At 38.5% G+C, this 14,431-nt stretch overlaps 1 protein-coding gene across 1 annotated transcript; it reads right to left on the reverse strand.

Annotated features, from left to right (window-relative positions):
- Window positions 1-390: 390 nt before the first annotated feature.
- Window positions 391-13,586, reverse strand: RNF32 (ring finger protein 32). The gene is made up of 8 exons (XM_042817364.1): window positions 13,563-13,586; window positions 12,231-12,501; window positions 8,506-8,648; window positions 6,835-6,867; window positions 6,278-6,402; window positions 6,029-6,137; window positions 1,010-1,174; window positions 391-630 (listed from the first exon to the last, which is right to left on the reverse strand). The coding sequence occupies exons 1-8, from the start codon at window positions 13,584-13,586 to the stop codon at window positions 391-393; spliced, it is 1,110 nt and encodes a 369-aa protein (XP_042673298.1).
- Window positions 13,587-14,431: the final 845 nt, after the last annotated feature.

The raw sequence follows: 14,431 nt of genomic DNA on the forward strand, positions 1-14,431 counted from the left end.
CAGTGACCGTACTGATTTTCTTGTGAATGGGAGCCTGTGCTACCACGTATCAGGCATAAAACCACAATGGTAAAGGATAATGGGGGTTCTGCTGAAGGAACACAATGCCTAAATGCACTGTGCCTCATCGCTGGGGGAGAGAGATGAAAATGAGGGAAGTTGAAAGTGCCAGAGGGATGGAGACAAAAAATGTCGAGAAAGGTGAAACTGACAGTTAAAGTAGAGCAACAGCACTCAACTTTTATTTCTCCAAAGACAAGGTGAATGCCATTGTACATTTAAAAAAAAATTACTTAAAAGATCTGGATCTTAAGAGGTTCCCAAGTTAGAAACGTGCACGTGCATTGTCAGCTGTGCTCTGCTGGGAGGTACTTCACTGAACTGTGGGTGTCAACACTTGAGGACCTTCTTTTGATAATATGAGCGGCACAAAGGGCAAAGAGGATGCACTCCCAAGGAAAACTCTTCAAACGCTTCAAGACAGAAATGGTGAAACAAATGTGAGCAAGAAAGCAGAACGGTCAGTCGGGAGAACGGATTGCTGGTACCAGAAGAAACACAGGCAGGGTGAGCAGGAGGGCTGAGTGGCGTGATACAGATAGGACAGTCAGCTATCTCCTGCCGAAATGCCTAAGTAAAGACAACGACAGATAAACCTCTACAGTAGTGAAGCGATGTAAATATATCGATAAGATTACTAATTAAAGCATTCAAACTTTATGACTGGTGTATTTTGACAAATGAACAGCATTTTCACTCTCAATAGTGTCTTTAGTCTCCTTGGGCTCTTTGATTGAAAAGAGGAGAGATGCTGCTGAAGTAAAACGAGACTTCTGAAGTATAAAAGCTTGTTAAATGTTCCTGATTCAGAATAGGTTATATTAAAAAACTGAACTCCCCTGTCCTCCCCAAAAATCTCAGTTGTGCTGAAGACTGCCATGCCTTTAAAGAGTGTAAAAGCTGGTAAGTTTGGAGTTCTTAAACAAACAAAGAAAAAAAGCCAGCCAACCTGCATCTGGATCTTCTCCCAGTCATTTTCACTGAGGAGTATTTCTTTTCCTTCCAGCTGCTGAAATGCATCCCGACACGCAGCTATAGAAGAATCTATCTTGTAAAGAAAATCATCCAGGTTTATGTCATAAGAACTCAGGAGCTGACTGCTAATCTGTTGAACCTGAAAAGAAAATGGATTGCTGTTAGATTGAAAACTTAATTGGAAAACAGCCATTTTTCAGGGAAGAGGGGATGGGAAGTGAGGGGTGGGAAAATAGCAGCTGTTGTTAGGTCAGAACCTGAATTCCTTCTTACTTTCACTTCAGTTTTGGGCAGTTTTTCACACCAAGACATGTGCTCCCCTTATAACTGCTGAAAGTGACCCTTCATAGCTTATGATGGAATATTCAAAGTGAACTCTTTTAGATCTGATAGAAACAAGAAGCCAAATCCAATGGCTACACAAATAATAACAAAAGAGAAAAATCCAAACAACAAAAGAAAACCCAACCAACAAACTGCCAACGCAAATCGACCAACCACAGAAGTATCTGAAAAGCTTGCTTAGCATTTAGTTTTCAAACTTTCAGTTTCCCATTTTCTTCTACAACTACAAAAAACCTCACAGTAGCAGTTGATGTTTTCTAAAAAAAATATATATATACACATTCATGTAATGTGCAAGTATGAGAATGCTTTCCACTGAAAGCTGTAGTTCCTCAGGAGAGACTTGAAGAAGACAAACATTAGGAAAGGGCAGACAAGAAATACTGAAATCCATAACATGAGAGAAGTCAGTTGGTTCTTGATGATGTTTTATTCTTTCTTTAATAGTTTGATCCACTGATAACTGAGACCTATTATGTCTTATTGTGTTCAAAAATGATCTCAGGCGCAACAGTATGTTGAAAGGATGTATCTGCATGTTAGCACCACTCAGCTTTAGTTACTAGTGCAAAGTAATGCTGATGTGATAACTTGGTGTAGCTAGCTAAAAACAAAATCCTGAGGAGTGTATTTAAATCACAACATGATTTGAAAAGCAGCAAAGTACAGAACTTCCTGTACTTTGTAGTACAGGTTTTATATCTGGCAAAAATTGGATGGATGTTCTTGTGCTTCCTCTATGATTGCTCACTGACGAGAAAGAAAAAAATTCCAATTCTATCTCATGCAAACAGTGATTTTTAGTGGTATGTGTGCAGGAGGAAACAAACAAAAATCCCACTGCACTCCTCCAGCATTTACACTATCGGGTTTCCGAACAATCCCAAATGATAACTGAGACACAAAATAAGCTGATTAAAGTGCAGCATATTGGTATATCTTTAATGGTTTGTTGTAAATCTATATTCAGTGAAGATTACTAGGAATGTCACTGGTTAATCTGAACTGCTGTCACCTAAGTTCTAAAACTGGACCTGCTCCACACGGTAACATTAACTGCTCTGACTTCTTTTTAAAACCAGACTTCAGAAGGTACAGGATAAGATCATAGAATCATAGAATGACTTGGGTTGGAAGGGATCACCAAACTCCAACCTCCCTCCCCCGCCAACCTCCATATCTAATACGAGCGCAGGCTACCCAGGGCCCCATCCAACCTGGCCTAAGATTACACCTAAACCTTACATAATTCCCAGTTTCTAGTCTGCATCGAGTCAAAGTTGATCGAGATGAAAATACTTTATATCCTGATTTATGCTCGATCTTCATTTATGTCAGCATCAAACACGAACAGACCTGAACTGTTTTGTAAGAAAGCAAAGCCAGGGCAATGTAACTGAAAGCTCAAGCAGCTGCGAAGATGGTTTAACTTTCTCTGTGAGCCTCTCAGGACCCAAAACTTGGGGAAAAACAGCTACATTTTAACTCATTCCTGATCCAGTGTCTATTTCTGTGAATCTGAGAGCAGCACAATCAGCATGCAGTCAGTTTCAGGACGCAGCCTGTCTCTGTGCACTGTGGGATGATTAGATCGACTGCTGAGTGAAATTAACCAACAAGAGCTGAAAGCAGGAGGCAGAGAAAGCGGCTGGAGCTGCATTAAAGTGAGTCGTGTCCCCTTTCTTCCTGTGCTGTGCTGTTTGTTCCTTTTCCCTCAGCAGGGAGAAGCTTCACTTCTGCCCTTAGCGTGCACTTGTGCCTCTCTACCCCATTTCACTGAGTGATCCTGAGAGTCCCCTCATGAGCTCCTTTGCACAGACACTGTAAAGGAGAGAGAGGAAAATTCTTTTCCTGCCTAAGAGGACTGCATTCTATTACGTTCCCTGCTGCTAAGACACTATCTGCTTTGAGCTGCTCCTGTATTTCCTGCAGCATGGCCTGACCCAACCCATATCCCATCGATCAGCAAATTAAGCCTAGGGTTGAGAAGGAAGAAATTTTAACTAAAATGTAACCCCAAATTTATGTTAACTGGCAAATCTGTACTATCAAAATAAAAAGTAATGAACACTTCATATCATTTGTTAACCTTATGTTAATATGTTCCAGGATTTAAATATTAAATCCTGCTGTGTAACAGCCAGTCATTTCTTTTTCCAGATCTGAAACTAACTGAATTTATTTCTGAAAATGCCATACCTCTACTTCGTCTGTAACTTCTTAAAACATGAATAGCAAAACATAAGCAGAGGATTTGAAACACTCTGTTGGTATGCAAAACTCTTCAGTTTTGCTTCAGTCATCCGCAGGGCAACACAAGGCTATGATAAAACAAAACGGTGAAACAAAGCACCGGCATGAACTTTGTCCACAGGGAAGCCTTTTAAAGTGATCCAGTGTCAGCAAATTGCTTACTAATGTGTTGACTTATGGCAACCCTCAAAAGTAAAATGAAAAGGCTGGAATTTACAGCATATCAATGAATCAGTTGATAAGCTTTTACTGGTTTAATATCCTCCTCGTTTGGCTGCTTGGAGCCACTTCAAGTTAGCAACAGAATGTTTACCATCTCCATGTGATAAAGGAAGTCAAACGACTAAACAAATTTTAGGACCATTATACTGTTTGGTGAGATTTAAATTAAAATTGTTGGGAGAAATCACATAGAGGGGGAGAGTGAACCTAAAGTCAGCCACCCCATCTCACAGTGACTTACCCAGCTTACTAAACAACGGTCAACACATTTAGCAAAGCTGGAGATAATGTAATGCGTTTGAAAAGATTTAATTGCACCAATAAAAGGCTATGCCTCAATTAAATGACGTGCACAAGTGACATTTATGGATAGGATCAAAGAAATTTGCTACCTCATATGCTGAAGCAACGCCCTGTTTCTGTGTGCAGTAGTGCTAAAAAGTAGCACGCTTTGGTTTCTGACCTTTTGTATCTCCTTTGATCTGAGATATTAGAAATTTTAATCATAGGTGTAATAAGTAATATCACACTAAAATAAGTGCTAATATTGCAGACTTCATTTTTTATTTTGTGATATTTATCTAAGAGCGGGAAACTTGGCATTTAACCTTTGTGATTCTTCCAGAAGAGGCAGGATTATTAAAAAATTGACTTTTTTTTTCCACTTGAGGTGCTGTTTGATTATGCTAACATTTAGGAAGTGACATTTTAAAAGAGCCACAATTTTTTTGAGGCAAAATTTATTTTAGAAAAGCTTTTTAGCATCTGGAAATGGATGGATTCTCGTGAAAAATTTCTTCAGTGTTTTCTTTGACCAGCACTTAAATTTGTAAGAGTTAACTCCAGGAAAACTCATCTGTCATCTGTCATATATCCTTTAATCATAATTGGCACCAAATTCATTTAAACCTAGCTAATCCAGGTTTAAATGGATGTTGTGGATGCCCCATCCCTGGAGGCATTCAAGGCCAGGCTGGATGTGGCTCTGGGCAGCCTGGTCTGCTGGTTGGCGACCCTGCGCATAGCAGGGGGTTGGAACTGGATGAGCATTGTGGTCCTTTTCAATCCAGGCCATTCTGTGATTCTATGATTCTATGAATCCATGTGTGACAACTTTATACATTTATTCTTAAGTGAAAGTGAGAAAGTAGCACCCATTTCGTTCCCTACAGATCCTGAAATACCTTGTATGAGAATGATTTCCCAATGCTGTGAATGATACATGAAATCTATGTTAAAGATTATCCTATGGTTTACAATCATCTGATGAAATGTAAGCAGTTTTATCAGTTTGTTTACCCCTAAAAAGGAGTTCTCTAAGATAGGGGCTCTATAAGCTAACACTCTGTGGGTAGTTCAATGACATCTACTGTACACATCTGTACTCAGCTGAAATTTTAACAAGTGATGCTCAGCTGGAACTTTCAGCATATTTAGAGATGTTCTTCAGCTTCCCTTTACTGAGACAAGGTATGTAACTAAGGCTGGTATTCTGAGCCCACCAAAAGTGGGCAGCCTTGTTGGGAAAGAGGCAGACTTTGTTTCCAAAGTCATCCATGCAGAAAAATCTGTTTCTGTTGACTGTTATCATGATACTTGTGGACAGTCACAGTATACTGAAGTATTTAGTCACTTCTTCCAAACATAAATGTTGAAGCACCCTCCATCAAATCCACCTCCAATGCTGAAGGACCCCCCACCATCAGCCTGATTTGGGTTAGAGCAGAAGCTGGAGAAGAGCAAATCCACAGAATGGAGCCACCCAGTTCAGTGCCATGTGAAGAAACAATGACAATGCAGAGAAGTGATGATTGTTTATGGATTAATTAATTTCTTCTCTTACTAAACCATGGCCCCTCATAGAAAACAGATTACTGTGCCTAATCACAAAGAGGAAAGAAATACAGAGTCTCACAAAAAGCCTTGCTATACATACGGAACAACATATAGTATACTACATATTAAGTTAGGCCTTAAGAATCTAAATTATTCTCCCTACTTTTACATTGAAAATAGGGTGGGATGAGGAGACTAACAGAGGGTCTCCAATGCTGCTTGCTTGATACGAGTGACAAGGAATAAATGAAAGGGTACAGAGCTGACACTCAAGAGTTTAGACTTAAGGGAGCTGAATCAGATCAAAGAATGGCCCAAAGAAGCAAATGAAACATACCTTTTCCTCAAAAAACTGTTTCCTTAGTTTGCTGTCTTTAGGAGGCACTGTTTTTCTCAAGTTTTTATACCATTTTCTAACAACGTATCCCCTCCAGGAGGCTTGAATTCTGTAAGAAACAAGATTGCTCAGGAGGAAGCTCAAATTTACATTATTTGACTGTTCAGTTCTTCTGTTCAGTTTCTCATTAAAATTTTAATTCAGAATATTATTTTGAAATAAATATTGCCCAGTGATGGCACCTCTTACCTGACTGCACACTTTATTTTATACAAGCGGGCCCCGTCATGTATCACTCTGGTCTGGTACTGCTTTTTCCTGCACATAGGACAAGACTTTTTGCCCGTAAATTTTTCAAAGGCTTTCAGACACGCCTGAAAAAATCATTGCAATTATCTACTACGTATTTGATATCACTGGGAAGAATGAAAGCGGTTAGATTACAGAATGTAAAAAATGTTTATTCGGCAAGCCATGAACACCATACAAAATGTATATTTTTATAAGGGAAATGCTAAAAATATTGTAAATCAATGTACATTCTCATGATTTTTTTGTGTGTTAGGCTGTTCTTGTTTTGTGTATGTAACTCAGTTACAAATGATGTTTTCCCATAAAGTTTTAAAAAGACAATACATTGGGATAAAGAACCTCATCATTCAATAGCTTTAAATTATACTTCTTATCTTAAGAATCTGGAATTAAAGTGCCTTTTCAAGATGGTTACATTAATTCACTGAGATATTAACTTAAGTAACTTAAAACACATACTGTATGCCTGGATTGTTAAATAAAAACATACTCACTTTATGGAATACATGGGAACATGAAAGCAACACCTGTTTTACAAAGAAAAAAAAAAAAACAGAGAAAACTATCTTTAATCCATTCTAAAAGCTGAAGAGTAAAAAAAATATTGACAACAAGGAAAATCCTGACTGCCTGAAAGCTCATCACTTTCTTCTGGTGACTAGTGCATTATTTCTGGTAAAAATAATATCAGTCTTCTGTAGGAATTACTTAATAAATTACAGCTTAAACCAGTATGTGAATTCGGTGTTAACAATACATGGAGTTGCAGAAAGTGAGAGATGCCAATTGCTCTTAACTAGAGCAAAACATTCTAGAACAAGTATTTAAAATGAAAGGTGATTTCCCCCCCCTTCCCCATAAAAACATGAAAGTTCAAGCAGTGATATAAATCAAATGCAGCATTTCATACATTTTAAAAAAAACCCCACCAAAATACACAAAAAGATGAAAAAACAACAAGAAAAGAGAAAACATGTTTGCAGGCTACAAGAAAACTTCACCTTTATCTGACCTAAGTTCCCACCAAATACTGATGATCTCCATCCTCACAAAAGATAGAGTTGGACAAAAACAGCAGTTGGCTCTTAGAGGAAGGGAAAATTGGGGAAGGAGTGGAAACCAGAACAAGTAGTTTGCACTATTGAGCAGGCAAACACAAAAGGATTAATGGCTAGCGGCCAGCTGAAGAGAAAGCTTTCAGATACAGTGGCTTTTTTTCCCTTGAGGGAGGAAAGCTAACAGAAATTCCGAGGACAAAAAAAGAATTCCAGAGGCATTTCCCTTTTTGTGCTAAATCTAAAGTAACCTTCTTAATTACTGCTGTCTTCTGCTCTCTCTTGTCCAGCTTCAGACTTCTAGGGTAGAATGGTCTTTTGCCAGATCCACTCCACCTGTCTTTGGACAACTGTACACCTACAGTTAATGTTCATGTAGACAGAAGCAAAACCCTTCCACTCAGGGTTTGTGAGAGCAGCACTCCTCTTCAATCAGTCACTCACCCCTTTTGCTTCACATTTTCAAGATGATACATGAGAGGATCTAATAAAGCACGATGGATGTGCTCACGCTACATGCATGGCACTGAATAAAGACCCCAAGGTAAAATGTTAACTGAAGAAATGCTCACATAACTAAGAGACTGAATAGTATTAAGAGCACACCCACTTCCATTTTCCAAGTGGAAATAACTGCTGAATTGAACTACAAAGTAATAAAACCTGCGAGAAAGCAAAATATAACTTACATTGATGAATTAATGCGTATTTATAATTTTGATTAACAGAGCCAAAGTTCATATCTAATGGGAGTTTAAATGGAGCAAAATATAGCCTATAATTGCTTTGAAAAAATATAGCAAAAATGCTGATTACCTTTTCCACTACTGTCATAATCGCATCAGTGAACAAACGTTACCAACCTTTCTCTACCATCCCACTTGCAAAGTACACCAGAGTTGACCAACACAGCAATATACTGCTTAATACTAAATACTAAATACTTAAATAATACTAAATACTTAATACCAAAAGCTGCTGAATACTAAATGGCATCTTAAAGTTGAACCTCTCAATTCTTTCTTCTGTACCTCCAGCTGGTGACATTTAGGAGTAACTCTGGAAAATCTTAGTTAAATACAATGGTGTAGTCCACGGTTACACACGTACCTGAGGCTGAAGTGCAAACTCTTCCCTGCATATTGCACAGGGCTGGATGGAATCTCCTTGCTGTATGGATCTCTGCTTTATTTTTGCCCATTCTTCAGCAGTTAGCGGAAGGGAAGGGGGCTCAACTAGTCCTAATTTCTGAGCTGCAAACAGTAAGAACAACAAATCACCGGATAAAATCCACCGGCAGATGCAGATAATGGATGTTTTCCTTGCAAAGTTCATTGATCATACATTTATTTAAAAATAATGTGTACAAATGCTTCATACAAATTTATCATCTCACAAACCACTGGCTGGCAACATACTTCCTAATAATGGCTAGCTGTTTACTAATTTTCAGAACTTCTTTTAGATACAAGATTTATATAGGGATTTTTTTATGTAAGCTTCTATTTGCCAAGTAATATGAATGTGATTCCTATTCACAGCTACTAAGATGGGGATTATTAACTATGCAAAGTAACAATGCACAGTAACACAATTTCAAAGTGTCAGTACAAACAGAATCTGTTAGAACATGTTCATAAAGGTTTATTTAACTTTACATTTCTGCATTCTTGAAACAAAGAAAAATGAATAAAGTGGTATAATAAAAAAACTGATGTAAAATGTGCTGATGTAAAAATGCAACACGAGACTGTGATGGATAAAACAGAAGGAGCAAAAAGAAACAAAAGAGATGGTCACAGGACACCAGTTGCAGGGGCATTGTGAATGCTCAGCTAGGCAGTCTCAGATGATAGCTGTGAAGTACCATGCTGAATGTCCATGATAAATCTGTCTTCTCAGAGAAGGAATTTGTGAAAATACAATATTTCCCCCACTTACGGGATATAGGCCAGGACCAGTAAAAGAAAAATGCTAGTTGGTGCAGTCAAGAATAGACCTATGCTGTTTTGAAAAGCAGAGGAAACCTCTATGGGTTGAATGAAGATAGCGGAGAAATGTGTGAGGTATGTGCAATAACCTAAAACATGAGTCCATGAGGGGGCATCCATCATAATTTGCTAAAATCAGAAAAGAAGAGGTATATTAAATAGTTAGAATGTAAAGCAATGATGCTGAGTTATAAGTGGGAAAGGGCCAACTCTTTTACTTGTACCACAGAGCAGATCCAACCAAACTCTTGGCATAAAGCGTCCTCATAGCAGAGAACATCCTTCAAAGACACCCAACAAATCTGATTTCATATCTTACCTTTACTAAAAACAAAAATCAAGTTTCACTTGACAATAGCATCTAAGAGTATCAGTGGACGAGTATGAAAAGAGAATCCCATCTGGATGGTCCAATAGACAAATGTGGATAGTCTTTACAATGATAGAATCTGGATACACTGCAAACCAGTCACAGTGGAAGACAGTATTACAGAATAAAATTGCCTTCCCTTTATTTTCTTCCAATCACTGTGGTCAAAAACCGTTTTAGGGAAGACAATGGATGGCACTGGGGAAGCCCTTTGTACATGCCCGGAGTGAAAGAAAATTAAAAAAATTAAAGAAAGCTTATTAAAAACTTCCACAAAAAGATGATTGAAGTTGCCAAATAGGAATTGGAGGCAAAACTGAACTTCTAAATAATATAAACCAGATGGGATATTTGTGAGGGACAGGTTACACAGGTGTTTAGAAAGAAAGCTATTACACAACACAGTTGATGAAGGAAAACTGGCAGCAGGACACAGAAGAAGCGATATGTGATTGATGTAAAAGGCTCTGTGAAGATATTTTTGAAGCAGCACTTGGAATAAATATAAGTAACGAAAGCCTACATTTATCACAGCTCAAGAGATCCAAGAGTTTTCATCCTTATGCACTGTTCAGAAGCCCAACCTGCTTACTGACACACTCACTTTACAACTGAGCTATTTATCCTAAAACGAACATTAGCAAAGTAATTACATACAATAACCTCTAAGCCCTTATAATTAGCTTTTAGGACGCAAGCCCCCGTTGAGAAAAATTTAATGACCGAACCCTCGGAGGTTGTTTGATTGCCTACAAACTCAAGAAGGAAAAAACGCATTAAATTACATTTTCAAAGTTGCTTCACAACTTAAAGGTTTAAAACACAGAGTTCTTAAAAAGAGAAAGTCTGACACAAGCATTACACATTAATGAGAGATTACAGGTGAAAATACTAATAAGCCAACACAGACACAATGGCAATGACTTCTTAAAATCTTTCAGCACATTCTTTGGAATCAGTTGCACAAACATTCATATGGGATCTCTCAGTCAGTGCTGGGATTTAAGGAGAAAATACTTCGCCTTATAGTTGCAGAGAACATGCTCACACTTGGTCTGCATTTTTTCACCACAACCTTTAGCTTCCAGAATCACTCATTATTTGTATTTGCGTTAACCCCAGTAGCTCTCTGCTGGCTTTGCCCCCGGAATCCTCTCCTCTTTCAAATTCCTCTTCAAACGGCACCAAAGAAAAAAACCCTCCCATCTTTAGAAGTACAACCAAGCAAACATACTAATAATCACCTTGTCTTACTACTTTTGTCCAAACGCTTGCTACACTCACTTATTGTGTATTATCTTAAGTTACCCTCTCAACCTCACTCTGATTCCAAAAGGCAGATGCCTGTGCTTGTATGGAGCCTCATTGATTTACATGGTTCTCTTTAGAGCTTGGACTACTGTGACAGCTCCTCCAGCAAAGGCAACATGATCTTCAGAGAGGCCCCAGGGCGTTTTTATAAAAAAAAAAGAATAAATAAAACAATTATTAATGATGATGAAATTCATGACGTTTAAAACTGTAAATTGTGGAGCTGCAAGACTCTAAGAAAAGACTAATGAAGACAATCAAAAGGATGGAGGAGAGATGATCAAGGCAAGAATACCCTAGAAACACTTAAAGGGAAGCAAAGAATGGAAACTGATTGCTAGGAAGCACATTTGGAGCCCTGCTCTGCTGAGACGCTTCATGGATTTCTGTGTGTTTTTTTTTTAACAGTAGTATTATCTGTCACTGCTGTACAACTGCGTTATTATAATACTATTTAAAAGTGAGTTTTCTCACCAGGCATCATTCCAAGCCCTCACATCTGTGACTTTTATCTTGTTGCATGTTTGTTTCTAAATTTGAAAAAGGTATTTAGCTACAGGTGTTAATTCTTCCTGGATTTAGCCCCAGGACCATAGTAAAAACAAACCTTTTTAACTTTGAGTAAAGGTGGGTATATATTAACAGAATACATTTAACACAGCACAAGTGTCTTTTTATTGAATAAGGAATAAAAGAAACCATTTCAAAAACACATAAAAATCATCTTATTCATACTGCAATCTCCAAAATAAACACAGTATTCTAGCTTAAGATGTGAATATAAGGTAATGAAAGTTACCATAGTCAATATGCAAAGCATATAAAAATGGTGGAAAAGACTTCCTGCCCTTTAATGAAGAATTCTTCTTCCTCAAGTTGCTCTAGGTTTTTTGTTTTTTTTTTCTTTTTTACATTGACTGTCATAATGTCATAATAAGTCTTAATACATTTCTAAAGCCATATTCAAGCCACTGATGACAATTCCACTGCTTAAATGATCATTCACATGGCAGCCTAAATGATCAGATAATGACAAATTTAAAAATAAGAACTTATGCTGTTTAGCACTGAATTGCCTTATTCAGTAAAAAGACTGGATACTTCATGTTAGTTATTGTAAATAAAGACAAAAAAATCACAAATGAGAATACACAGAAGTTTACCTAAGGTTAGCCGTGGAGGATTGGGATCAAGAACATACTCCTTTTCCTCATCTTCTTTATTCTTCTGGTGAGTGCTCTTTTTTTGTAGCCCAGTATCTACCACTGCTTTGACCGTCTCTTTGTTCACAAGTCTGTAAATGTTCCTGATGTTCCTTGACCTTGACTTAAAAGGATCTGCTAACGAAAGACCTTGGAGCTGATGACTGTGTATTATATGATCCTGCAAAGCAACTGCAGAAACTGCTATCCCCTCTCGTTCAGAGGCGAGGCCCTAGCAAGGAAAAAAAAAAAGTTTCCATAATTATTATTGCAAATGATCTAAAAAGACATATGTGATACTAAATTAAAAGAAATCTCAGCCAAAGTGTTTGACTTGTCAAAGGCTTTTATCCACACGCAACTCGCTTACTTGAAGCCTACCATACAATTACAGTGACACGAAGTCTGAGATTGATGCTTCTGACACATCCCAGTTTTAACATACAAAAAGTAAAATGATATCTTTGATTTGTTGTTCATATTGAATAAAATAGCAGTAGTTTTTCAGTTTTAATTATGGAGTCCATAATCATTGTATACAATAAACTCATCATGGACTATAAAAGTCTGGCGTGCCCAAGCACATTTAATTTCAATTAAAAACAATCCCAAGGGTAACGTGGTTTTTCAGAACACTAAATACTAGAGATGCTCTGAAAGTAATGCCTCCTATTTTATTTTGTTGGCCCAGAGCATCAGAGGTGGATGTTGGTGATATGGCAGCAGAGGCTGAACCTTCCTGCCAATATTCTGTTATGTTTTTTTTGCTTTGTGACAGACAGCACAGAGGGGCAGCCGGACACTATGGCATCTGAGACAGAAATGAGTACAAAGAAAAGGTGAGTCACTGAATTCCTCCAGGAGGAAAAAAAAGGCACCCATTGACGTTCACTGACCCTTGCTGAATGTTTATGAAGACCAAAGAGTGGACATCAGAACAGTGAGGCAGATGGATGGTGGGTTTCAACGGTGAACAACAGTGTGAAAGACAAGCCAAGCTCTGGATGGCCATGCAGATTTTCATGAGCGTAGCATACAGGGTCTTGTTCATTGCTGGTAGAAGTGCATAGCTAGTGGTGCTGACTATGCTAAAAATTAGTGCTTTGCAGATGAGAATTTGCTCTATCAAACAGTGACATTTTGCTCTTTGTTTTATCTTCCAGGGAAATAAATAGGAGGCATTATTTTTGGAGCGACAGGAATATATTATTTTTATGCAGGTAGTGGGTTTATCTGCCTGCTCCTACAGTTCTCCCCACCCTTTTGCCTTCTTTCAAAGATGTGCAGTCAAACCTTGTAAAAACGATGATCCTCCATCGATCGTCTCCAGACAGATCTACAAAAGTCAGTTGGCTGTAGGAACAGAAACGTTGCCAGAAATGCCTGGCAACGAAAGGCCTGGGTGGGGCAGAGAACCTGGAGTGCTGGGAATGCACAGCCTTCAGCCAAGTGTTCTGCTATCAGTGCTGTGTTAGCACCAGCAGGATGTTTATCTACGATCTAATGAGGATAATTTCAATCACCAGTGGCTCCAGCCTGAAAAACACCATGAAGTTGGATAGAGTGGTTGTTGTGGCTGTCTCCCTTGCTGGGTGAGGAGAAGGACTCACATTTTCTCCTGTTAACCAAAACAAGGCTATCCCATTTGAAGTTATGCACTGGTGGCTTTGAGAGAAGGAACGCAATTGTCATTTTGTGTGACTTGCAATTTTGGCAAATCTATGGAGTTATTAAAAAAATAACGTATACAAAGAAAAGAGATGAGCTGTATCCATAAAGATGAAACCAAAGACCCCTGTCACCTGGTGTCCTGTCCTCAGTCCCGGCAAGAAGTGGTGGCTCAAGGGGACACATCTCCTGCTGGGACTTTTCAGGATTTGGACCTAACCTGAGCCAGAAGCACTGCCTTTCTTTGTGATAACCACTGGTGTCCACCTCTATGGCCCAGAGAGATGAAGTGCAAAGGTATTTTTAGCCCATAGTATGAGCATAGGCTTTCACTGGCTCTTTCCCTTGGCGCTCTCACTTGCAGATCCTTTATCTCCCAAGCAGAGGACAGGCACAGATGCTGCCTTAAATCCAGGTGTGCCGTTTTAACAATCTTTTGGGTTTAAATAGCAAAGTCCTTCTCAAGCGCTACTGACCTAAAAAAAAAAATCATT

The sequence above is a fragment of the Centrocercus urophasianus genome, unplaced genomic scaffold, assembly GCF_019232065.1.
Source record: "Centrocercus urophasianus isolate 14NV4802_14NV808 unplaced genomic scaffold, USGS_Curo_1.0 seq_16, whole genome shotgun sequence".
NCBI classification, from domain to species: Eukaryota; Metazoa; Chordata; class Aves; order Galliformes; family Phasianidae; genus Centrocercus; species Centrocercus urophasianus.

Bases quoted from the DNA above. Each gene is read 5' to 3' on its own strand.
- RNF32 (XM_042817364.1), bottom strand. From the start codon at position 13,586: ATGGAGGATCATCGTTTTTACAAG. The intron at 12,502-13,562 runs GTTTGACTGCAC...TTTCCTTGCTAG, and splicing joins AGGATCATCGTTTTTACAAG to GGCCTCGCCTCTGAACGAGA. The intron at 1,175-6,028 runs GTATGTTTCATT...TTTTCTTTTCAG, and splicing joins AACAGTTTTTTGAGGAAAAG to GTTCAACAGATTAGCAGTCA.